Below are 24,856 nucleotides of genomic sequence, written 5' to 3'. Positions count from 1 at the left end.
TTCCATGGCTGGCCATGCTTTCCACCTGGCTACCCTTACCCTGGCCAACATCTCAGCACCCCCTGCAGCAACTTGCCCAACCCCCCCCCCCCATGCTTTTCTTTCACCCAAATCCAGACAGCTGATGTTCTGAAAGAGCTATATCTATCCTACCCTGCCTTTCTAAAATCTTCGAAAGCCAAGTTAATAAACAGATCACCAACCATTTCGAATCCCACCTTACCTTCTCCACTATGTAATCTGGTTTCCGAGCTGGTCATGGGTGCACCTCAGCCACGCTCAAGGTCCTAAACGATATCATAACCGCCATCGATAAAAGACAGCACTGTGCAGCCGTCTTCATCGACCTGGCCAAGGCTTTCGACTCTGTCAATCACCACATTCTTATCGGCAGACTCAACAGCCTTGGTTTCTCAAATGACTGCCTCGCCTGGTTAACCAACTACTTCTCAGATAGAGTGCAATGTGTCAAATCGGAGGGCCTTTTGTCCGGACCTCTGGCAGTCTCTATGGGGGTGCCACAGGGTTCAATTCTCGGGCCGACTCTTTTCTCTGTATATATCAATGATGTCGCTCTAGCTGCTGGTGATTCTCTGATTCACCTCTACGCAGACGACACCATTCTGTATACATCTGGCCCTTCGTTGGACGCTGTGTTAACAAACCTCCAAACGAGCTTCAACGCCGTACAACACTCCTTCCGTGGCCTCCAACTGCTCTTAAATGCTAGTAAAACTAAGTGCATGCTCTTCAACCGATTGCTGCCCGCACCCTCCCCGCCGACTAGCATCACTACTCTGGACAGTTCTGACTTAGAATATGTGGACAACTACAAATACCTAGATGTCTGGTTAGACTGTAAACTCTCCTTCCAGACTCACATTAAGCATCTCCAATCCAAAATTAAATCTAGAATCGGCTTCCTATTTCGCAACAAAGCCTCCTTCACTCATGCCCCCAAACATACCCTCGTAAAACGGACTATCCTACCGATCCTTGACTTCGGCGATGTCATTTACAAAATAGCCCCCAACACTCTACTCAGACTGCATCCAATTTGCTATCACAGTGCCATCCGTTTTGTCACCAAAGCCCATATACTACCCACCACTGCGACCTGTATGCTCTCGTTGGCTGACCCTCACTACATATCTGTCGCCAAACCCACTGGCTCCAGGTCATCTAAGTATTTGCTAGGTAAAGCCCCACCTTATCTCAGCTCACTGGTCACCATAGCAACACCCACACGCTCCAGCAGGTATATCTCACTGGTCATCCCCAAAGCCAACACTTCCTATGGCCGCCTTTCCTTCCAGTTCTCTGTTGCCAATGACTGGAACAAATTGAAAACATCTCTGAAGGTGGAGTCTTATATCTCCCTCTCTAACTTTAAGCATCAGCTGTCTGAGCAGCTTACCGATCACTGTACCTGTACATAGCCAATCTGTAAATAGCACACCCGACTACCTCATCCCCATATTATTACTTACCCTCTTGCTCTTTTGCACCCCAGTATCTCTACTTGCACATCATCATCTGCACATCTGTCACTCCAGTATTAATGCTAAATTGTAATTATTTTCACCTCTAGGGCCTATTTATTGCCTACCTCCCTACTCTTCTACATTTGCTCAAACTGTACATTGTCTATTTTTCTTTTCTTTTGTGTTATTGATTGTACGTTTGTTTATGTCTAACTTTGTTGTTTTTGTCGCACTGCTTTGCTTTATCTTGGCCAGGTTGCAGTTGTAAATGAGAACTTGTTCTCAACTGGCCTACCTGGTTAAATAAAACACAGATTAGGCTTAGTCATGGACTAAAAATCATGTAGAGTCACCATTAAAAGTGCTTCTTACTCAAGGACTAGGCTTAACCTGTGTCTGGCACACTGGCCCAATATGTTTCACTGTTTAGGTTACCTGCTTTAACGATGTCTCTGTCTGCCTGTCTCCCCGCCTGCCTCTCCGTCTGTCCTTCTCTCTCATTCCAGACAGGCATGGTCCACTGTGAAACAGCGGTGGGGACTCCGGACTACATCTCTCCTGAGGTGCTCAAGTCCCAGGGGGGGGACGGCTACTACGGCCGCGAGTGTGACTGGTGGTCCGTGGGGGTGTTCATCTTTGAGATGCTGGTCGGTGAGTGAGTTTGTCTGATCCTGAATCTGAACGGTGTTCAGGATGTCAATTGGACCGTTGACCTGCTAATGTTAATTCTTTTAGTTTTGTCATTTGGATTGGCGCTAAGCTACTAAAGATGGTTTGATTAACCCCGCTCGGGTGATATGCCTGAGACCTCAAGACTTGTGTTAGCTCCCTGAGCTAATGTCTTGGATTTAGCTCAGCGGGCTAACAGTCTTGTGGCATGCCGTACACCTAGGTTTAAACACAGTGGTCACACTACTAGGCTATTCGTGTTTATTGATGCTAGTTTAACCTCCCCTGTAAAGCCTAACAAAAGCTCCAAAACATATTTTAAATTTCACCTCTCTTTTTAGGCGACACCCCATTTTATGCCGAGTCACTAGTAGGAACATATGGGAAAATCATGGATCACAAGAATAACCTCAACTTCCCTGATGATGTGCAGATGTCCAATGATGCCAAGGACCTCATCTGTGCCTTCCTGTCTGACAGGTACAGTATGTTTGACCTACGTAACAAAGCCCCCATGACCTGTCTGACCTCTCGGATCCTTCAAAGTGTGATCTCTTTTTTCCACACTTTCCTGTGGAGGCTGTTACTGCCTTTTTAAATGAGACGAGCGTGAGGAGGGAAAGGAGAGGTATGTGGGAGAAAAGCGGTCCCACTCTAAACGAAAGTGGCTTAACAAAACCTTCATAATCCCTTAATAAGACCTATATGCTTCAGCACTCTTTAGCTTGAGCTAATGTCATGCTACGCCACATAAAGGGAGGCAAACTGGTCATGCCACATTTTGCAGAGCACCAGACATAAGGTTATGTAGCCTAGTAGGACTTGTTTTACTGTGGATATAGATACTTTTGTACCCATTTCCTCCAGCATCTTCACAAGGTCCTTTGCTGTTGTTCTGGGATTGATTTGCACTTTTCACACCAAAGTGCGTTCATCTCTAGGAGACAGAACGTGTCTCCTAAGGGTGGTATGACGGCTGCGTGTTCCCATGGTGTTTATTTATACTTGCGTACTATTGTTTGTACAGATGAACGTCGTACCTTCAGGCGTTCTAAAATTGCTCCCAATGATGAACGAGACTTGTGGAGGTCTACCATTTTTTTCTGAGGTCTTGGCTGATTTCTTTTGATTTTCCCATGATGTCAAGCAAAGAGGCACTGAGTTTGAAGGTAGGCCTTGAAATACATCCACAGCTACACCTCCAATTGACTCAAATGATGTCAATTAGCCTATCAGAAGCTTCTAAAGCCATGACATCATTTTCTGGAATTTTCCAAGCTGTTTAAAGGCACAGTCAACTTAGTGTATGTATACTTCTGACCCACTGGAATTGTGATACAGTGAAATAATCCGTCTGTTAACCAATTGTTGGAAAAATTACTTGAGTTATGCACAAAGTACATGTCCTAACCGACTTGCCAAAACTATAGTTTGTTAACAAGAAATGTGTGGAGTGGTTGAAAAACGAGTTTTAATGACTCCAACATAAGTGTATGTAAACTTCTGACTTCAACTGTATTATGAATTTGCTTAAATGATTTGTGAAGTATCAATGTAGTGCTTATGAACACTATAAATATTGTTATTAAGCCTTGAACAACAAACAAAGTTGTTCTTAGTTTAAACTGGGACCAGAAAAGATGGGAATGACACCTGGGTGAGCGATTCTTTGTTAATGGCTGTTAGATACTTAGGATCATAGTAGTAGTAGTTGATGGGAGTAGAGGCTGGGACATTAGAGGTATAGTAGACGTCAAACACTAACCCTTTCTGCTGCCGCACAATGCCTGTCTTATACTCCCGTTCCCCTCTGTTTATTTTCTCTGTCACTCTGCAGTTTCTCTCTCACACCACACACACACACACACACACACACACACACACACACACACACACACACACACACACACACACACACACACACACACACACACACACACACACACATACACACAGAGATGCACACACACCCATACACATACACCCTACACAAACTAAGGTTATTATAGTAAACTAAAATAAAAACTACTTAGTAAACTGAAATAAAACTATACTGAAACTATTATCTTTGACTGCAAAACCACGTAAAATAAAAACCAATTATTTTTAGTTTTTTTCTTCTAAAAATCAATTGGGGTTTTGAAGGGGTTTTTTCGAATGGGTTTTTAAACTTCTGACTCTTGGGTAAATGCTGCCAGTAGATGGCGACATTTCAAATAGGCTTAGCTTGTGCATCAGTATCACTAACTATCAGTAGCTAACAGGGTGAGCACGGACTGGACTGGGCCATGGTAGAACAGCTTGTAAAGTTGCTGGAGCCGTTCGCAATCCACACCGACCATCTTCAAACTGACAGCCAGTCACTGTCTGATGTGGTGCCATGCCTTCTCAACCTTGAGGCACACGTTCAGTCAACTACTGTTGCCTAACAGTTGTCACAGGTCCTCCTGAAGTCACTGTGTGAGCGCTTCACATGCATACTGAATCCTCTGGCAGCCAACTTCAATCCAACCCCTGCAGAAGCTTGCCTGATGACCCAAGTGGGTCTCTGGCACTTTGTTCAACAGAGATGGAGCCACTGATGAGGGAAGCAGAGTCTTGTACTTCAGCAAATCAGAGTACAGCTGTGGAGCAGCAGGATCCCTGAAAGATGCCAGCATATGGAAACCATCTTGACCACATTTCATCAGAAATATAGCTTCCTTGCATTGACCATTGTGTCTGAGGTCTCTGTATGCTGTGAAGGTGGGCATGTTTACAGTCACCTCTCTAGTTCTGGCAGGCAAGGATGGCTGTTTATCCAAAGCTCTGCCCTATGGCACTGGATCTGGTTTCTGCCCCTGCATCCCAAGCGTTCGTGGAGAGAATATTCAGCCCGTCATCAGGCTTGAGAAACCGAACGACCACCTCCTCTGGAACGCAGTGTCTTCTTGAAGATACACCAGACAATCTTGTTAGGTTGAACAGAAACACACACGCTGGCTGTGAATGGATAGATTTCTGAAGAAGTGTTGTATTGTGTTTTTACTGTTGTTGATGTTTTTATTAACCCAATTTGAAGAGGGTAGTCAGTGATGCATGTTTAATATTACATAAACATAACCCGTCACATGTGCTAGGACTTCATTTGTTGTTTTTTTCCTCTCTGTCAGATAAAGGTACTTGGTTCTTACATCTACTACTAACGGAAATAAAAAAGCATTGGATTGATGTAAACATGGTTAAGAGTTTCCTTGCACCTTATTTCTTCCACCAGTCTAGGCACTTATCCTTTAAATCCAAGTCGCATTAGGATTGTTTTATCATTTAAACCTAACCAAACCTACATTCTGGCCATGGGGTTGTACAGAGTCCTCTAGTGGCCTAAAGACTGTGTTAGCATGGGCAGCGCCATTGAGGCCCTTTGCCATTTTGATTTAGTCAACTGGGCGGAACTTCTAACTTCATTGGCTGATGCCTCCTGATGAACTGGTTGTAGTCATGGCAGCTGGGTCATCGGGAGGGATCAGCCAATTAGTGTATTTTCTTGACAGATAGTTATTTCCAAGATGGAGATGGCCTTAATGGCACTGCATGTACTCTCACAGACGCCATCATGACAGATATAGAGATGTTATGTCTATCCAAGTCTATGGTCCTGGCCCATCACCTTATGTATTACTGCCCCCCAGTGGCAAGAAGTGGCATCACAAAAACAAACTATAGGCCTACAACACATATAGGTCTACAACACTGAAAATAAATAATATAAAAATGAAATGGAAATGTTTTCAAACAAACTAAATAAAAAAATGGTAAATCAAGTCTGAAATCTAACTGAAACAACTGAATTAAAAAAAATCTATAAATGAATAGAAATAAATATGAATATTATACCCCACTGTAATAACGTTGCTACACACTGATACTTATTCCCCCTGTCACGCTAACTCCTCAGCTCCACCATAAGTTTTGCCATCAGTGTCGTCTCAATGTGACGTTACTTTTACTTAACTACATTCCTAAAGAAAATAATGTCATTTTTACTCCGTACATGTTCCCCGACACCCAAAAGTACTCGTTACATTTTGAATGCTTAGCAGGACAAGAAAGCCCCTGGCTATCCATACATTAAAAATAAAAAAACAATTGTGCTCTCTGATTTGCTTAATATAAGGAATTTGCAATGATTTATACTTTTAATACTTAAGTATATTTTAATACTTTTAGACTTACTCAAGTAGTATTTTACTGGGTGACATTCACTTTTACTTGAGTCGTTTTCTATTTAGGTATCTCTACTTTTACTACACTATGACATTTGGGTACTTTGCCCCTACTGTACTGTACCATTTTCATCCATTATGTGTAAGTACAATAGCTTTGTGTTCATTAAGTTGTTGCTGATGGTTGTACTAAATTATCCTCTAATTACACAAGTTGCTTTTGTTTACATTGTGAACCTGGCTAGTCAATGTAGCTAGCAAGCTAGCTAGTACTTGTAGCTTCTTGACTTCGTAAATGTTAGTTAAATAACCAGTGGTGTATAAGTGAGGCCATATGCAACCAAAAGGAATCATTTCCTCAACAGCTGATCACTGATGGCAATGCCGGACGCCCGATGGCTATAGTGTAGCAGGGCCGTTACACACTGTAGTTCACTGACTCACTCACCAGCTCAGTCAGTCAGTCAGTAAAGACCAGTCCCATCAACTCTCTCTCTACTCACCAGCTCAGTCAGTCAGTAAGGGCCAGTCCCACCAACTCTCTCTACTCACCAGCTCAGTCAGTCAGTCAGTAAAGACCAGTCCCACCAACTCTCTCTACTCACCAGCTCAGTCAGTCAGTCAGTAAAGACCAGTCCCATCAACTCTCTCTACTCACCAGCTCAGTCAGTCAGTCAGTCAGTAAAGACCAGTCCCACCAACTCTCTCTACTCACCAGCTCAGTCAGTCAGTCAGTAAAGACCAGTCCCATCAACTCTCTCTACTCATCAGCTCAGTCAGTCAGTCAGTAAGGACCAGTCCCATCAACTCTCTCTACTCACCAGCTCAGACAGTCAGTAAGGACCAGTCCCATCAACTCTCTCTACTCACCAGCTCAGACAGTCAGTAAGGACCAGTCCCATCAACTCTCTCTACTCACCAGCTCAGTCAGTCAACTCTCTCTCTTAATCCTGTCCCTCCCCATCTCTCTTTTTCCCCCATTTCTGTTTTTCTCTCTATTTAGCATTTGGCCCTCTTGTTGTTTTGGTATGCTCGCTCGCTCTCCTCTCTTTCCCTTCTCTCCATATTTCTCTTTCTGTATTACCCTATATCTCTTTCATGCTCACTCTCTCGCCTCAGTATTCTGAGCTTCGGGACATGCTCTGTGTGTCTGCCATGGTCTCTCCCATCATGTTTTCTAGTGGGGCACACCCCTCCCTTGCTCTGTTCCTTTTGGCTGAGTCTGGAATGTCCCACACGTGGCAGCCCAAACTGCCGCACCCCTCCGGCCCTGCACCCTGTGGCAGAGGAGGGAGGGAGGGAGGGAGGCCAGAGGGGAAGAGGAGGGAGGGATGCCAGAGGGGAAGAGGAGGGAGGGAATTGCAGCAGTAGATATAGTAGTGTTGTTGACTAGTCTGGTCCCTACTTTGCTCCTGTGTAACTTCCTGGATCTACATTCTTTCCGTATCACTATTCTTACTGGCTGCGCGAAGACTCTTCTTCTGCTGGCCGTTACTGACCACTGCAGTGGTCGTGAGGCGGTCCGGCCTGGCCAATCAGTGGACTGTGGTCAGTGCCTAGTGGGCTAGTGGTCACTCCAGCTGTGTGGAGGAAAGTGGCGCTTTGCTTTGTGTTCATGTTGCGGTCAATTTGCACGTTTGAGTGAGTGACCGCTCTGACCACTCCGTCCCATTGGCTATGTACAGGGAGGTGCGTCTGGGGAGGAACGGCGTGGAGGAGATCAAGAGACACCCCTTCTTCACGAACGACCAGTGGACCTTCGACACTATCCGAGAGAGTAAGTGTGTGTGTGTGTGTTCAGTCAAACCGTGTGTATTTGTGCGTGTATGTCTTCAGTCATACTGCATGTGTGTGTGTGTGCCTGTCTGCCCCTCTCTGTCTCTCTGTCTCCTTCCCAATCTGTCTCTCCATCACCCAACTTGTTATTGTCATGACTTGACACTACAGTTCATTCCCATGTAGGGAGCCTGAGTCTCTACTCTATCAGCAGAGACTGAGCAGAACAGTCACCTGTCTATCATCAGCACTGCAGCACAACCCTGCATGGCCAGAGGCCGTGTGTTCACTATCACTCGTCTCAGAGTAGGAATGCTGATCTAGGATCAGCTCTTTCCTGCTGTCCATGTGATCTTATTCATTGTGATCTAAAAGTCAAAACAGATCCTGGATCAGCACTCCTACTCTTGACGTATACTGAACTATTACTAATTGTTCATTACAGCATACTACACTGTGCAATGCTACCCAGATTCATGCTTGGTGAGGAGTATGTACTTGGGCTCCTCAATCCTTCCATCATCACTGATTTTGATATCATGTGACAAATCTATTGAAAGTACTACGGTGGGATCTCTCTCACACACACACACACACACACACACACACACACACACACACAGAGAAACGTTGGAAAGGCTGCTTGCAGTTATCCAGTACCGCCAGATCAAACAAGTCACTAAGTAAGGAAGGAAGGATGGGAATAAGGAAGGACGGGAATAAGGAAGGATGGGAATAAGGAAATAAGGAAGGATGGGAATAAGGAAGGATGGGAATAAGGAAATAAGGAAGGATGGGAATAAGGAAATAAGGAAGGATGGGAATAAGGAAGGATGGGAATAAGGAAATAAGGAAGGATGGGAATAAGGAAATAAGGAAGGAGGTATATTAGTACATATCATGGCTTCTGTCTTTGTTTTATAGTTGTATTCAGTTCTCTGACTGTTTCAGTCAGTTTCACCTGGCTCTGATTTAAACAGAGACATAACTGCTGAGCATAGCCCAGGCAGTCTGTAACACGAAACCAGAACGAGACACTACTGCACTACTGAATCCCACTGTGTGTGTGCGTCTCTCATCCTTACCCAACCAAAGGTGTGTGTGTGTGTGACCCCACTGTTTGCGTCTCATCATAAGATCTCCATTCAACCCATTGGTGCTTCTTCCACAGCACATGGCACACTCATCAGTGTTCTTCTGATACGCTATAGTATCAAATCAAACTTTATTAGTCACATGCTCTGAATACAAAACAAACAAAAAACGGATAAGAATAAGAGATAAAAGTAACACGTAATTAAAGAGCAGCAGTAAAATAACAATGGTGAGACTATATACAGGGGGGGTACCGATACGGAGTCAATGTGCGGGGGCACCGGTTAGTTGAGGTAGTATGTACATGTAGGTAAAGTTATTAAAGTGACTATGCATAGATGACAATAGAGAGTAGCAGTGGTGTAAAGAGGGGGGGGGGGGCAATGCAACTAGACTGGGTAGCCATTTGACTAGATGATCAGGAGTCGTATGGCTTGGGTGTAGAAGCTGTTTAGAAGCCTCTTGTACCTAGACTTGGCGCTCCGGTACCGCTTGCCGTGCGGTAGCAGAGAGAACAGTCTTTGACTAGGGTGGCTGGAGTCTTTGACAATTTTTAGGGCCTTCCTCTGACACCGCCTGGTATAGAGGTCCTGGATGGCAGGAAGCTTGGCCCCAGTGATGTACTGGGCAGTACGCACTACCCTCTGTAGTGCCTTGAGGCCGAGCAGTTGCCATACCAAGCAGTGATGCAACTAGTCAGGATGCTCTCGATGGTGCAGCTGTAGAACCTTTTGAGGATCTGAGGACCCATGCCAAATCTTTTCAGTCTCCTGAGGGGGAATAGGTTTTGTCGTGCCCTCTTCACGACTGTTTTGGTGTGCTTGGACATGTTAGTTTGTTGATGATGTGGACACCAAGGAACTTGAAGCTCTCAACCTGCTCCACTGCAGCCCCGTCGATGAGAATGGTGGAGTGCTCGGTCCTCTTTTTCCTGTAGTCCACAATCATCTTGTTTGTCCTTGCACCACACAGTCAGGTCTCTGACCTCCTCCCTATAGGCCGTCTTGTCGTTGTCAGTGATCAGGCTGTTGTGTCACTGTTGTGACACTGTTGTGTCATCAGCAAACTTAATGATGGTGTGGAGTCGTGCCTGGTCGTGCAGTCATGAGTGAACGGGGAGTATAGGAGGGGACTGAGAACGCAGGTTTCTTCTAGTATCAGTGGTCTTCTATTGGGTTCCCCCACGCTATAGTATCAGTGTTCTATTGGGTTCCCCCACGCTATAGTATCAGTGTTCTTCTATTGGGTTCCCTCACGCTATAGTATCAGTGTTCTATTGGGTTCCCCCACGCTATAGTATCAGTGTTGTTCTATTGGGTTCCCCCACGCTATAGTATCAGTGTTCTATTGGGTTCCCCCACGCTATAGTATCAGTGTTCTGTTGGGTTCCCCCACGCTATAGTATCAGTGTTCTGTTGGGTTCCCCCACGCTATAGTATCAGTGTTCTTCTATTGGGTTCCCCCACGCTATAGTATCAGTGTTCTTCTATTGGGTTCCCCCACGCTATAGTATCAGTGTTCTATTGGGTTCCCCCACGCTATAGTATCAGTGTTCTTCTATTGGGTTCCCCCACGCTATAGTATCAGTGTTCTTCTATTGGGTTCCCCCACGCTATAGTATCAGTGTTGTTCTATTGGGTTCCCCCACGCTATAGTATCAGTGTTCTTCTATTGGGTTCCCCCACGCTATAGTATCAGTGTTCTATTGGGTTCCCCCACGCTATAGTATCAGTGTTCTGTTGGGTTCCCCCACACTATAGTATCAGTGTTCGGTTGGGTTCCCCCACGCTATAGTATCAGTGTTGTTCTATTGGGTTCCCCCACGCTATAGTATCAGTGTTCTTCTATTGGGTTCCCCCACGCTATAGTATCAGTGTTCTTCTATTGGGTTCCCCCACGCTATAGTATCAGTGTTCTGTTGGGTTCCCCCACGCTATAGTATCAGTGTTCTGTTGGGTTCCCCCACGCTATAGTATCAGTGTTCTGTTGGGTTCCCCCACGCTATAGTATCAGTGTTCTAATGGGTTCCCCCACGGCTATAGTATCAGTGTTCTATTAGGTTCCCCCACGGCTATAGTATCAGTGTTCTATTAGGTTCCCCCACGGCTATAGTATCAGTGTTCTAATGGGTTCCCCCACGCTATAGTATCAGTGTTCTATTAGGTTCCCCCACGTTATAGTATCAGTGTTCTATTAGGTTCCCCCACGCTATAGTATCAGTGTTCTATTAGGTTCCCCCACGCTATACTATCAGTGTTCTAATGGGTTCCCCCACGCTATAGTCAGCCCATTGTCTCCCTTTACTATAGGTGTGCACTTACACACTCCCCATCATGGATTTAAATGCGCAGGATTTGTGTAAGCATTGGCTGGGGATAGTTTCCACCATTGCCAAATCAATGGGAGAAAGTTTGCAGGTGGATAAGGGTGGAGAATGGGAAGGCAGCCTCACTCTCTAGTCTGCTCATTAGCTAGCATGCTGAAGCCCCATTTCTGACTGTTGCCTGAAATAAAGCTGTAAAACTCTCGGATGTGGGAGACTGAGTCTGCCTCTCAAATGGCACTCTATTCCCTACATAGTGCACTATTTTTGACCAGAGCACTATGTCATTTTCTATTGGCCCTGGTCAAAGGTAGTGCCCTACATAGGGAATGGAGTGACATTTGGGATACAGCCTGGGTGCTAGTAAGCACCCTGTCCTATGATGGAGCAGGGAGGGGGCAGAGGTAGCCCCCTATGGGCTTGCAGGAGTAATGAGAGGGGCGCACCAGAACCACTGCACCAGCCCCAGATCAGATTTGAGGGCGGTCGCTCCCTCCTCTCTCCACTCTCACTGTGGCCACAGCTGCCTGTCATTAGCCTACCCGCTATCAGGAGCATGCTGGGAAAGCCATGCCGCAATTGGCCTCCCGGGAGCCGGGACCGTGTCTGTCTCTCTCCAGTCTCACCGCACAGCTCTTGCTTTTCGCTTTTTCTTTTTCTTTCATTCCCTCTTTTATTGCTCGCTTTCTCATTTTTCTCTCTCTCCCATTTGTCCACCATCTATTGATCTCTCCCTACTGAGGGTTCTGTCTTGACTTGGTTCTCTTTGCCTGGAGCCAGAATGGATCCCGTTGAAGAAATAAGATCCAACATGGCCACTTAGTTTCCTAGCCAGTAGTGACATCTTTATAGGTTGTCGAGCAACTGGGCTCGCCTCAGCTTTCGCCTCCTGGCCCCTTGACACATTTCTGTCCGCCTACTGTACAGATGGAGGCCTTTAAAACAGCAGAAGGGGAGTTAGTTCTCTCTCTCCTAGAGTGTGTTTAGGTGTGTGAAAGGCAACAGTGTGTGTTGGGGCACAAAGAGGGCACTGTAGGGGGAGAGAGGAGTGGTGGGTTTGGCGTCCGCCCCACGCCAGCGTGCTTTTACCGCCTGTGCCCAGGGCGGCTCGGTGTACTACACACACACACACACACACACATAGACTACACACACCTAGAACATCACAGTATAGTGTAAAAAGTATCTCTTATTGAGAATTGGAGGAGCCGACGGGTATCTCTGTGTTAGTGTCTCTTGATTGAGACCAATTTTAGCACTGAGTTGATTGATTTTAGACATATTTTAACCATCTGTCTCCTTCCTCTGCCCAAACCCACACTATTTCCACCCCTTCCTGTTCTCTCGCTCGCGCTCTCACACTCTTTGCTTCTTTCTGACTGCATCTCTCTCTTTCTGACTGCATCTCTCTCTCACTCACTCTCTCACTCTCACACACACTTTGCTTCTTTCTGATTGCATCTCTCTCTCACGTTGCCTCTCTCCTCCCTCTCTGTCACCTCTGCCTCCTCTGATTCTCCCACTCCCGCTCTGCATCCCTCTCTCACTCGTTCAGCCGTGGCCCCAGTAGTGCCGGAGTTGAGCAGTGACATAGACACCAGTAACTTTGACGAGATCGAGGATGAAAAAGGTGACGTGGAGACCTTTCCCACACCAAAGGCCTTTGTGGGCAACCAGCTGCCATTTGTGGGTTTCACCTACTTCAAGGAAGACCAGTAAGGCTAATTGTTTTCTATCTATACTAAGAGGGAAGTTTGGCATCTATACAGTGTCTGTATATAGTTATATTATTGTTATATTTAGCTTTAGCAAGCTAGCCAATTATCCAGGAATAGGGTTTGGTTTACTACATTTAAATTGGAATGAATTTGAATCTATGTACTGTATGTTTTAAGGGAGTTTTTGTGTTAACGGTCTGCCTGTATTCACTAGGGTATTTGGTTTTTTAAGGTTCTCTGTGCTCTGCAGGAAATGTGCTTAGTCAGCTCTGCCTGTAACTAGAGAGGGATGGAGGGAGGGTGAGGGAGAGTGATGGAGGGAGAGATTGTGTTTCATACGTGTAGAACTGTAAAACCGTTTTAAGCCAGTCGTACACTGTGCGTCTGTTCCTGCTTTACACTGCCTCCTTGTTCCAGTCACCCTTCTAGAAAATCCACTAGGCTCATGATAAAAGTCTGATCTTATGATCACGATCAGTGAATGGGGATTGTAGCCCTGGAGTCTGAAGTGGATGGGTTCTAGGTTGGGCAGGATGTGTTATGGGGTGAGACACTGGCATGGAGGTTGGCATGGTGTGGTAGGGCACCTCAGGTAAAGCCAGTTTAAAGACCCATGTCCTCTCTCCTCCCTCTCCCTTGCTTTTACCCTCCTCCTCTACCAGATTGCTAAGCGGTGTGAATAAAGTGATCTCTGTGGAGGACTGTGTGGATAGCTGTGAGGAAAAACAGGACGGCATCAAAGGAGAGGTAGGTTGTTGAATCGTTGCATACATACATGTGTTTGGGTTTGTTTGCTTGATTTTAAAGCACAGCTGGGAGCAGAGGGGAAGATGTGTACTCAGATGGCATAAGACTACATTTGAGCCCAAATGTAAAATTGAAATGTTCGATGCAATGTAGTAGCTCTGAAGACTAACCAGTAAAATAGAACTCGCATAGACAGACATAATTCTTAGACTGACTGAATAGAACACTCAGACATACTCAGGATGTGTTTGTAAATTGAATCTGGAGTGCCAGAGTGCCCTCTGGGCGTTCTTAAATTCAGAGCGTTGTCAGATTGTCCGTTTGTAAATTCAGAGCGTTGTCAGATTGTCCGTTTGTAAATTCAGAGCGTTTCCTTCTCGGAGCATTCAGAGCGCACACTGGACACTCTGACTGAGGAGGAGGGTTGATCCCAGCGTTCTGGCCTCACAACAGCAGTCAAACACCCAAGCTAACTGGCTAAAGTTGGCTAGCTACATCCAGACACAAATGAGAGAATGCCCCACTCTGACCATTTTACTCCCCCTAGCAGAGCTGGTTAGGCTGTTTTCATGTTATCCAGAGTGTTGATGACTGTAACTGTGCTGCTGGCAACAATTTAATTACGCTTCTTTGCTGACGTTTACCGACACCGGCCATATTCAACAGGTGTTGAGTGTTCGTCAATTCGTCAGTTACTCTGCGCTCTGGCACACTCAGACAAATAGCCGGAGCGAATTTACGAACGCACCCTCAATTATCAGACAGACACAATAGAATTCTATCTGACAGACATACAACAACTGACAGAACTCAGCGCTGTGTGATTACCAGACAGAACTGACAGAACTTAGAGCTGTGTGATTACCAGACAGAACTGACAGAACTTAGAGCTGTGTGATTACCAGACAGAACTGACAGAACTCAGCGCTGTGTGATTACCAGACAGAACTGACAGAACTTAGAGCTGTGTGATTACCAGACAGAACTGACAGAACTCAGCGCTGTGTGATTACCAGACAGAACTGACAGAACTTAGAGCTGTGTGATTACCAGACAGAACTGACAGAACTCAGAGCTGTGTGATTACCAGACAGAACTGACAGAACTCAGAGCTGTGTGATTACCAGACAGAACTGACAGAACTCAGAGCTGTGTGATTACCAGACAGAACTGACAGACATGTTGATACCTGAGTGTGCATCTGGTTAGTGTTAGTGTACGTACCTGTTAACTCTCCTTCCCTGTCTTCTTCAGTCAGATCAGTTGCAGAAGAAGCTCCATTGTCTTGAGGAGCAGCTCAACCATGAGATGCAGGCCAAAGACCACCTGGAAAACAAATACAAGTAGGGCTCACCTCAGAACACACACACACACACACACACACACACACACACACACACACACACACACACACACACACTTACTTACTCCCACATGTTCCTCTCTCCCCAGGACTACAACTAGTCATCTAGAGAAGCTGGTTAAAGAACTGGAGGAAGAGGTGAGACTGGGTGATGTGCAGTATGTAGAGTTGGTCAGTAATGTTTTGGCACGTCACACATGAGCCCTTCCCTGTCCCTGTAGATGAGCAGCAGGCAGAGAGTGGAGTCTTCTCTGAGGCAGCTGGAGAGAGAGAGGGCCCTGCTGCAGTACCAGAGTGCAGAGAACCTCCGCAAAGTGGAGCTGGAGGCGGACAGGAAACGCAGCCTGGAGAACGACCGTAAGCCCACGCTGTGTGACGCGTACACATGGAACCATAGAAATAGAATTCATTGAACAGATCTCCCCATTCAATGGTTAGCAGGGTTTCCCAAACTCTGTCCTCGGGACCCGACGGGGGGCACGGTTTGGTTTTTTGCCCTAACGCTACACAGCTAATTCAAATGATCAAAGCTTGATGATTACTTGATTATTTTAATCAGCTGTGTAGTGCTAGTGCAAAAAACTAAGTGTGCACCCTCTGAGGTCCCACGGACATTGTTTTGGAAACCTGGGTTAGAGGTTCCAAGCCCTTTCAATGGATGCTATATCTATGTATGGAACATTATCTAATTATCTCAACATTATGTCAATGAAACAGTTGCTGAATCCCAAATCGACCCCCGGCCCCTACTCCCCAGCCCCTACTGCCCAGCAGTAGAGAGGATTGGCTAGGTGGAAGCGACATTATTCTCCACCCAGCCAATCAGAAGGCATTGTGACTCTATTTACCATAATGCTTAGATCTGTCCAATCCTCTCAGATCTATAGTGCCTAGGGTGTAAGGGCTAGGAGTTGATTTGGAATTCAGCAATTAAGCTGGGATTTTGTCCCTACACACACTCCAGTTACCTTTACAGGAAGAGTAGCGGCTGCCTCGGGGATCCATAATAAATCCTCCTGTCCATCTATTATGTCTCCTGTACACGTTCACACTCTCCTAAACACAGATACACTGATTGATCTGTCCACCTGATTGTCCTTGTCTAGTGAACAGCCTGCGGGACCAGCTGGAAGAGCTGAAGAGGAGAAACCAGACCTCTCAGATGTCCAGGGACAAGAACATCCACCTGCAGAGACAGGTGAGGCAGAACAGTCCATCTCTACCTTCTCTGTCGCGCTCTCGCTCGCTCCACACCAATTCTGCACTCCTGAATTGACTAATAAAGATACAACTCCAACCACCCCACCACCACATCTCTTCTTTCTCAGCTGGATGAGGCGACAGCGGTGCTGGCAGAGGAGCAGGAGGCGGCGGGGCGTCTGCGGAGGAGCCAGGTGGAGGCCCAGAAGCATGCCCAGGCCCTGGAGCTCAGCCTCAGGGAGCTGGTGGACAAGTGCACCCAGCTGGAGAACGCCAAGATGGGCCTGGAGCAGCAGCTGATGGGCCTTCAGGCCGACCTGGAGGCCGAGAGGAGGGACCACAGTCTGGGGACAGAGACTATAGTTGACCTGCAGGGTGAGTTTGCACATGTGTAACCATTCCATTGGTTGCATATTGACATGAGTGCCAGAGGGGCAGGGTTTGCACTTTAGGAACCATTTCATTAGTTATATTGTGACAGGCAAGCTCAACCAAGCACAGCTAGGACCCAGGTCTGCCTGAGAGTACGTCACTCTTACAGAGACCCTGTGTTTTGGAAACTTTGGGACATTGGTCATTGCGTCCATTCAGTTCAGACGGGACAGTTTGGAACAGGCAAGTCATTTTGTTTGCTGTGATGTCTCATAGCTTTCCCTCTTTCAAAGTCTCCACTTGGGTGGAGTCAGGAGCAACAAGGAAAATAAACATTGACAGATGCTATTTTTACACATTAAAGAAGGGAATGAGTGAATACAGGTAGATTATGTAATGTCTCCTAGTACTCTGTGTGAAGCCTTGACTCAACCGGTGTGTGCTCTCCTTAGCTTGGTGCCCTCATAGATAGCTCTACCTCTATACTAATGTCTCTACCTCTATACTAATGTTTCTACCTCTATACTAATGTGTCTGTACCTCTATACTAATGTTTCTACCTCTATACTAATGTTTCTACCTCTATACTAATGTGTCTGTACCTCTATACTAATGTTTCTACCTCTATACTAATGTTTCTACCTCTATACTAATGTTTCTACCTCTATACTAATGTGTCTCTACCTCTATACTAATGTGTGTCTACCTCTATACTAATGTGTGTCTACCTCTATACTAATGTTTCTACCTCTATACTAATGTCTCTACCTCTATACTAATGTGTGTCTACCTCTATACTAATGTGTGTCTACCTCTATACTAATGTGTGTCTACCTCTATATTAATGTGTCTCTACCTCTATACTAATGTGCCTCTACCTCTATACTAATGTGCCTCTACCTCTATACTAATGTGTCTCTACCTCTATACTAATGTGTCTCTACCTCTATACTAATGTGTCTCTACCTCTATACTAATGTGTCTCTACCTCTATACTAATGTGTCTCTACCTCTATACTAGTGTGTCTCTACCTCTATACTAGTGTGTCTCTACCTCTATACTAGTGTGTCTCTACCTCTATACTAGTGTGTCTCTACCTCTATACTAATGTGTCTCTACCTCTATACTAGTGTGTCTCTACCTCTATACTAGTGTGTCTACCTCTATACTAATGTCTCTACCTCTATACTAATGTGTCTCTACCTCTATACTAATGTGTCTCTACCTCTATACTAATGTGTCTCTACCTCTATACTAATGTGTCTCTACCTCTATACTAGTGTGTCTACCTCTATACTAATGTGTCTCTACCTCTATACTAATGTGTCTCTACCTCTATACTAATGTGTCTCTACCTCTATACTAATGTGTCTCTACCTCTATACTAATGTGTCTCTACCTCTATACTAATGTGTCTCTACCTCTATACTAATGTGTCTCTACCTCTATACTAATGTGTCTCTACCTCTATACTAATGTGTCTCTACCTCTATACTAATGTGTCTCTACCTCTATACTAATGTGTCTCTACCTCTATACTAATGTGTCTCTACCTCTATACTAATGTGTCTCTACCTCTATATTAATGTGTCTCTACCTCTATATTAATGTGTCTCTACCTCTATATTAATGTGTCTCTACCTCTATACTAATGTGTCTCTACCTCTATACTAATGTGTCTCTAACTCTATACTAATGTGTCTCTAACTCTATACTAATGTGTCTCTACCTCTATACTAATGTGTCTCTACCTCTATACTAATGTGTCTCTACCTCTATACTAATGTGTCTACTTCTTTTTCCCTTTCTATCTATTTTCCACACACTCTCATTCCCCATCTTCTTTTCTCTCTGTCAGGCCATATCCGGGGCCTGGAGGAGGAGGGGAAGCAGGTGAAGGGTTCTCTCTCTGGAACACAGGCAGAGAAGAGGCAGCTGCAGCAGAGACTCACTGACATGGAGAAGGTAAGAGGCCTGGGTGGTGTTCATTAGACACCAAATGGAAGAAAACAGACTAAAACAAGTGTTTGTTTTTTTAAATGTGCCATGATGAACACAACCCTCCACTCCACTGGTAAGACTTACTGTAGATGGCACTCGGGCTCCATGGGATTTTCCCAAGCCCAAATCGGCCTCTAGCCCCTCCCCCTTTCTTGTGGAGATCTGAGAGGATTGGATAGGTGTGAGCAACGTGATACAAATGTCCCTATCAGAGAGGGAGAAATATCTTCTATTTCTTTAATCTCAAATCCTCTCAGGTCTCACAGGTGCAGATGTCCCCTCTTTGTCCTGTGGATGTACACAGATTACAGCCACAAATAAACAAACACACAGCTGACCTTTGACCTCTGGTTGGGCCCATTAGGAGAAGAACAACCAGGAGATTGACCTGACGTTCAAGCTCAAGTCGTTGCAACAGAGTTTTGACATAGAGGAGGCCGAGCACAAGGCCACCAAGACACGCCTTGCTGACAAGAACCAGGTCTATAAGTCCATTGAGGAGGCCAAGTCTGAGGCCCTGAAAGGTGAGAGGGAGGAAGAAAAGGAGAGGTGATTGGGGGAAAGGGGGGTACCTTCAACAGAATGCCTTCAACTGAATTGTGTCTTCCGCATTTAACCCAACCCCTCTGAATCAGAGAGGTGCGGGGTGCTGCTTTAATCGACATCCTTGTCTTTCGGCGCCCGGGGAACAGTGGGTTAACTGCCTTGCTCAGGGGCAGAACGACAGATTTTTACCTTGTCAGCTCAGGGATTCGATCCAGCAACCTGGGATGGATAGAAATGGAGCATATTAGAGAAAAATGTATGTGGGGAAAGAAGAGAGGTCAAGAAACTACTGAGTCAATAATGACAGTTTGGATAAAGGTGTTGGCCAATGGACCACATTATACAATAGTCTATTATTCTAATAGTTACGGTAGTATTGTCTCCTTGTGTTTGTCAGGGATGGAGCGGACGCTGCAGGAGGAGCGTAGCGCCAAGCTGCAGCTGGAGTCCAGACTGCTGCAGCTGGAGAAGGAACACTCCATGCTGGACTGTGACTACAAGCAGGCCCAACACAAAGTGGATGAGCTGAACACGCACAAGGACAAACTCGCCGAGGAGGTGTGTGTGTGTGTGTATGTATGTCTGGACAAGCCTGTGCATGTCTGTACATGCCTTGTGTGTTTGTGTGTGTGTAAGGAGTTGAATGTGTGAGAGAGTGTGTAAAGATTTGTGTTTCGTGAAGACTTCTCTCTGTTTCATCAGCTGCAAACATACAGGAACCAGCCAAAATAAAGGAAAAGCCAACATAGTATCTTAATAGGGCATTGGACCACCACGAGCCAGAACAGCTTCAATGCACCTTGGTATAGATTCTACAAGTGTCTGGAACTCTATTGGAGGGATGCTCCATTCTTCCACAAGAAATTCCACCATTTGGTGTTTCGTTGTTGGTGGTGGAAAACACTGTCTCAGTCGCCACTCCAGAATCTCCCAGAAGTGTTAAATTGGGTTGAGATCTGGCCACTGAGACGACCACATGGTTTACATCGTTTTCATGCTCATCAAACCATTCAGTGACCACTCGTGCCCTGTGGATGGGGGCATTGTCATCCTACGGGGGTATAGCCATGGTAACCAAAATAATGGCCTGCCCAGCATTTCTATACATGACCCTAAGCATGATGGGATGTTAATTGCTTAATGAACTCAGGAACCTCACCTGTGTGGAAGCACCTGCTTTCAATATACTTTGTATCCCTCATTTACTTCTTTTGGCAGTTAGCTGTAGGTCTTGGTGCTGTCTTTACCCTGACTAACCTCACCATCTTGCTCTCTTTCGCTCTCTCCCTCTTTATCTCCCCTCCTTCCTTCCACCTCTAGGTGAAGAACCTGAGCCTGGGCATGGAGCAGGAGGAGCAGAAGCGCAGGCTGAGCAAGAACGACCTGAAGGCCCAGACCCAGCAGGTGACCGCCCTGCGCTCCTCAGAGAAGCAGCTGAAGCAGGAGCTCAACCACCTGCTAGACATGAAGCAGAACCTGGAGAAACAGTACCAGGAGCTACGCAGGTAGAGCGGGATACACACACACACACACAGTGCGGCTGGCTTGGACATAAGTGTGTGATCACCAATGGATGTTAGATATCATGTCTGTCTTTCCCATGCCCTAAGTGGTGGGAGTTGTGTGTCACTTGTTTCAGATTGACATGTGATTTGACATGGCAGTGATTGACAGTGATTTTGCCCAATCACAGGGAGAGACAGGAGGCTGAAGGACAGCTGAAGGAGTTGAAGGACCAGCTGGAGGCGGAGCAGTATTTCACGGTACTGTTGATTTCTAGACACTCCCAATGTGTGGAAAGACTGGGTCGCAAAATTCTTGCAATTTTTCCAAAATTCCCAGGTTTTCCAGAAATCCTGGTTGGAATATTCCTGGGTATTTTGGGAAAGTGACCGGAATTTTGCACCCCTAAGAAAGACTATTAGCTCTTTTCTGTCTATTTGTTCTGCTTACCAGTGTAGTGTTTTGTCCCAAATGGCACGCTATCCCCTATGTAGTGCACTACTTTTGTCCAGATCCCTATGGACCCTGGTCAAAAGTAGTGCACTTCATATGGAATATGGTGCTATTTGGGACATCCCATAGTTGTTGTGTGTTGACCGTTTCCTCTGTGCCAGACCCTGTACAAGACCCAGAACCGGGAGCTGAAGGAGGAGTGTGATGAGAGGAACAAGCTGTATAAGGACATTCAGCAGAGACTGGAGGAGTACCAGGAGGAGAGGTACTGGAACATTAGGATCCAACCAGAAACTCTTCCTTGACACTAAGGTTGCAACATTCTGGTAACTTTTCCCCAAATTCCCAGGTTTTCCAGTAATCTTACAACCAGGATTTCTGGAAAACCTGGGAACTTTGGAGAAAGTTAACAGACTTTTGCAACCCTACCTGACACTATGTTCACACTACTGAGCCGAGCTGTACTGCACTGGCCTGGTTACGTATATCTACTGTAGGTGCTGGACCGGACCATTTTGAAAGAAAAATATCATCTTGACCCTCTGAGCACCTCTAACAAAGTGTTGGAGATTAGAGTCATGAGCACACTTAGTCTCTGTAGGACTATCGTCTGTCCCTGAAAGATGTAGCCTAACGTCAACATGCATCTCTCTAGGACTATCGTCTGTCCCTGAAAGATGTAGCCTAACGTCAACATGCATCTCTCTAGGACTATCGTCTGTCCCTGAAAGATGTAGCCTAACGTCAACATGCATCTCTGTAGGACTATCGTCTGTCCCTGAAAGATGTAGCCTAACGTCAACATGCATTCCACCCTTATCACTCAGTCAATTGCGAGATGATAGCCTGACAACACTGCAGGTAATATGATCCGCGTGTACCTAACCTCCAGTCTACAGGTGATGTGCCATCAATCACCAACACAATAAGCTTTGAGCATCTGAAAACCGAGTTAACCGAGATTTAACACGCACTGTAAAGTCACACAGACAGACTTTTAACACGTAGACTCCTGTAACAGCAGGCATGTAGGACTGTGGATAAGTGTTTCATAGAAATGGCTATGGAGCTCATTGATTGGCCTGAACATAACGTTTACTGAGTTTGAGAGATGAATGTAGGCCTTGGTCGTGTGAATGCCCTGACAAACATGACACTAATGTCATCTGTTCCTCTTTCCCCTATTGTAGTGTAAAATCCCACAAACACTGATTTTCCTGGTATTACGGGAGTTCCTTTCCGGCCTTCCAGTGACTGCTCTGACATACAGTACTGGACTAGATTAGGTTTCATTAACTTTATTTTCCCATGCAGTAGTGTGAGATTTTCCCCACATTCCTCATTTCCAGGGGTCTCTACTTCCCTACCCAGGGATTCCCTGGCGGCCGAAACAGTACTGGGCACAGATTTAGTCTCGTTAACATTTCCCAGGTTATAGTGTCCAATTCCCCAATGTTCCCACATTCCCTGATATTCCGGATCTTCTTTCCCTCAGGGATTCCCTGGCGGCCCAGCTGGAAGTGAGCCTGACCAAGGCGGACTCGGAGCAGCTGGCGCGCTCCATCGCCGAAGAGCAGTACTCTGATCTGGAGAAGGAGAAGATCATGAAGGAGCTGGAGGTGAAGGACATGACGGCCAGACACAGGCAGGAGCTAGGAGACAAGGAGGCTACCATCGGCTCGGTGAGAGGGGGGAGATGGAGAGGGGGGCAGAGAGAGAGGGAAGGAGTGTGAGGGAGAGGAGACATGATGGCCCGACACAGGCAGGAGCTAGTAAACAACAAGGAGGGGATAGAGACAGAGGGAGGAAGAGGGGATAGAGACAGAGGGAGGAAGAGGGGATAGAGACAGAGGGAGGAAGAGGGGATAGAGACAGAGGGAGGAAGAGAGACTGACGGACGGAGGGAGGGAGGAAGAGAGACTGACGGACGGAGGGAGGGAGGAAGAGAGACTGACGGACGGAGGGAGGGAGGAAGAGAGACTGACGGACGGAGGGAGGGAGGAAGAGAGACTGACGGACGGAGGGACGGAGGAAGAGAGACTGACGGACGGAGGGAGGGAGGAAGAGAGACTGACGGACGGAGGGAGGGAGGAAGAGAGACTGACGGACGGAGGGAGGGAGGAAGAGAGACTGACGGACGGAGGGAGGGAGGAAGAGAGACTGACGGACGGAGGGAGGGAGGAAGAGAGACTGACGGACGGAGGGAGGGAGGAAGAGAGACTGACGGACGGAGGGAGGGAGGAAGAGAGACTGACGGACGGAGGGAGGGAGGAAGAGAGACTGACGGACGGAGGGAGGGAGGAAGAGAGACTGACGGACGGAGGGAGGGAGGAAGAGAGACTGACGGACGGAGGGAGGGAGGAAGAGAGACTGACGGACGGAGGGAGGGAGGAAGAGAGACTGATGGACGGACTGACACTGACAGACGGAGGGAGGGAGGAAGACTGACGGAGGGAGGGAGGGAGGGAGGGAGGGAGGGAGGGAGACTGACTGACTGACTGACTGACTGACGGAGGGAGGAAGACTGACTGACTGACTGACTGACTGACTGACTGACAGACAGAGGGAGGAAGAGAGACTGACTGACAGACAGACAGACAGAGGGAGGAAGAGAGACTGACTGACTGACAGAGGGAGGAAGAGAGACTGACTGACTGACTGACGGGCGGAGGGAGGAAGAGAGACTGACCAAGGGGAGCGTGAGGAAGAGAGACTGACTGACTGAGGGGAGAGTGAGGAAGAGTGACTGACTGACTGACTGGAGAGTGACTGACTGAGGGGAGAGTGAGGAAGAGAGACTGACCGATAGGGATGGGGAAGGTAGACTGATGAGGGAGAGAGAGAGCGGGAGGAAGAGAGTGACAGAGAGGGGGGAAGACTGACAGAGAGGGGGGAAGACTGACAGAGAGGGGGGAAGACTGACAGAGAGGGGGGAAGACTGACAGAGAGGGGGGAAGACTGACAGAGAGGGGGGAAGACTGACAGAGAGGGGGGAAGACTGACAGAGAGGGGGGAAGACTGACAGAGAGGGGGGAAGACTGACAGAGAGGGGGGAAGACTGACAGAGAGGGGGGAAGACTGACAGAGAGGGGGGAAGACTGACAGAGAGGGGGGAAGACTGACAGAGAGGGGGGAAGACTGACAGAGAGGGGGGAAGACTGACAGAGAGGGAGGAAGAGAGACAGAGAGGGAGGAAGAGAGACAGAGAGGGAGGAAGAGAGACAGAGAGGGAGGAAGAGAGACAGAGAGGGAGGAAGAGAGACAGAGCGGGAGGAAGAGAGACAGAGCGGGAGGAAGAGAGACAGAGCGGGAGGAAGAGAGACAGAGCGGGAGGAAGAGAGACAGAGCGGGAGGAAGAGAGACAGAGCGGGAGGAAGAGAGACAGAGCGGGAGGAAGAGA

General features: G+C 46.8%; 1 protein-coding gene across 2 annotated transcripts in view; it reads left to right on the top strand.

The window, feature by feature from the left end:
• The window catches only part of LOC120024155 (rho-associated protein kinase 2-like), a 73,321-nt gene that overhangs the window by 24,177 nt on the left and 24,288 nt on the right, over nucleotides 1-24,856 (top strand). For both annotated transcript variants that reach the window (XM_038968316.1, XM_038968315.1), the window contains exons 6-22: nucleotides 1,991-2,135; nucleotides 2,495-2,633; nucleotides 8,044-8,135; nucleotides 13,108-13,267; nucleotides 13,933-14,017; nucleotides 15,272-15,360; nucleotides 15,470-15,518; nucleotides 15,602-15,737; nucleotides 16,487-16,578; nucleotides 16,709-16,955; nucleotides 18,812-18,918; nucleotides 19,319-19,478; nucleotides 19,898-20,058; nucleotides 20,821-21,005; nucleotides 21,194-21,263; nucleotides 21,618-21,721; nucleotides 22,952-23,138. In XM_038968316.1, coding sequence (XP_038824244.1) covers nucleotides 1,991-2,135; nucleotides 2,495-2,633; nucleotides 8,044-8,135; nucleotides 13,108-13,267; nucleotides 13,933-14,017; nucleotides 15,272-15,360; nucleotides 15,470-15,518; nucleotides 15,602-15,737; nucleotides 16,487-16,578; nucleotides 16,709-16,955; nucleotides 18,812-18,918; nucleotides 19,319-19,478; nucleotides 19,898-20,058; nucleotides 20,821-21,005; nucleotides 21,194-21,263; nucleotides 21,618-21,721; nucleotides 22,952-23,138 — 2,208 coding nt within the window. The remainder of the gene's footprint in view (nucleotides 1-1,990; nucleotides 2,136-2,494; nucleotides 2,634-8,043; nucleotides 8,136-13,107; nucleotides 13,268-13,932; nucleotides 14,018-15,271; nucleotides 15,361-15,469; nucleotides 15,519-15,601; nucleotides 15,738-16,486; nucleotides 16,579-16,708; nucleotides 16,956-18,811; nucleotides 18,919-19,318; nucleotides 19,479-19,897; nucleotides 20,059-20,820; nucleotides 21,006-21,193; nucleotides 21,264-21,617; nucleotides 21,722-22,951; nucleotides 23,139-24,856) is intronic.

Source organism: Salvelinus namaycush, chromosome 29 (genome assembly GCF_016432855.1).
Source record: "Salvelinus namaycush isolate Seneca chromosome 29, SaNama_1.0, whole genome shotgun sequence".
Lineage (NCBI taxonomy): Eukaryota > Metazoa > Chordata > Actinopteri > Salmoniformes > Salmonidae > Salvelinus > Salvelinus namaycush.
The sequence above is the reverse complement of the archived record's forward strand: the minus strand, read 5'-3'. Positions and strand labels throughout refer to the sequence as shown.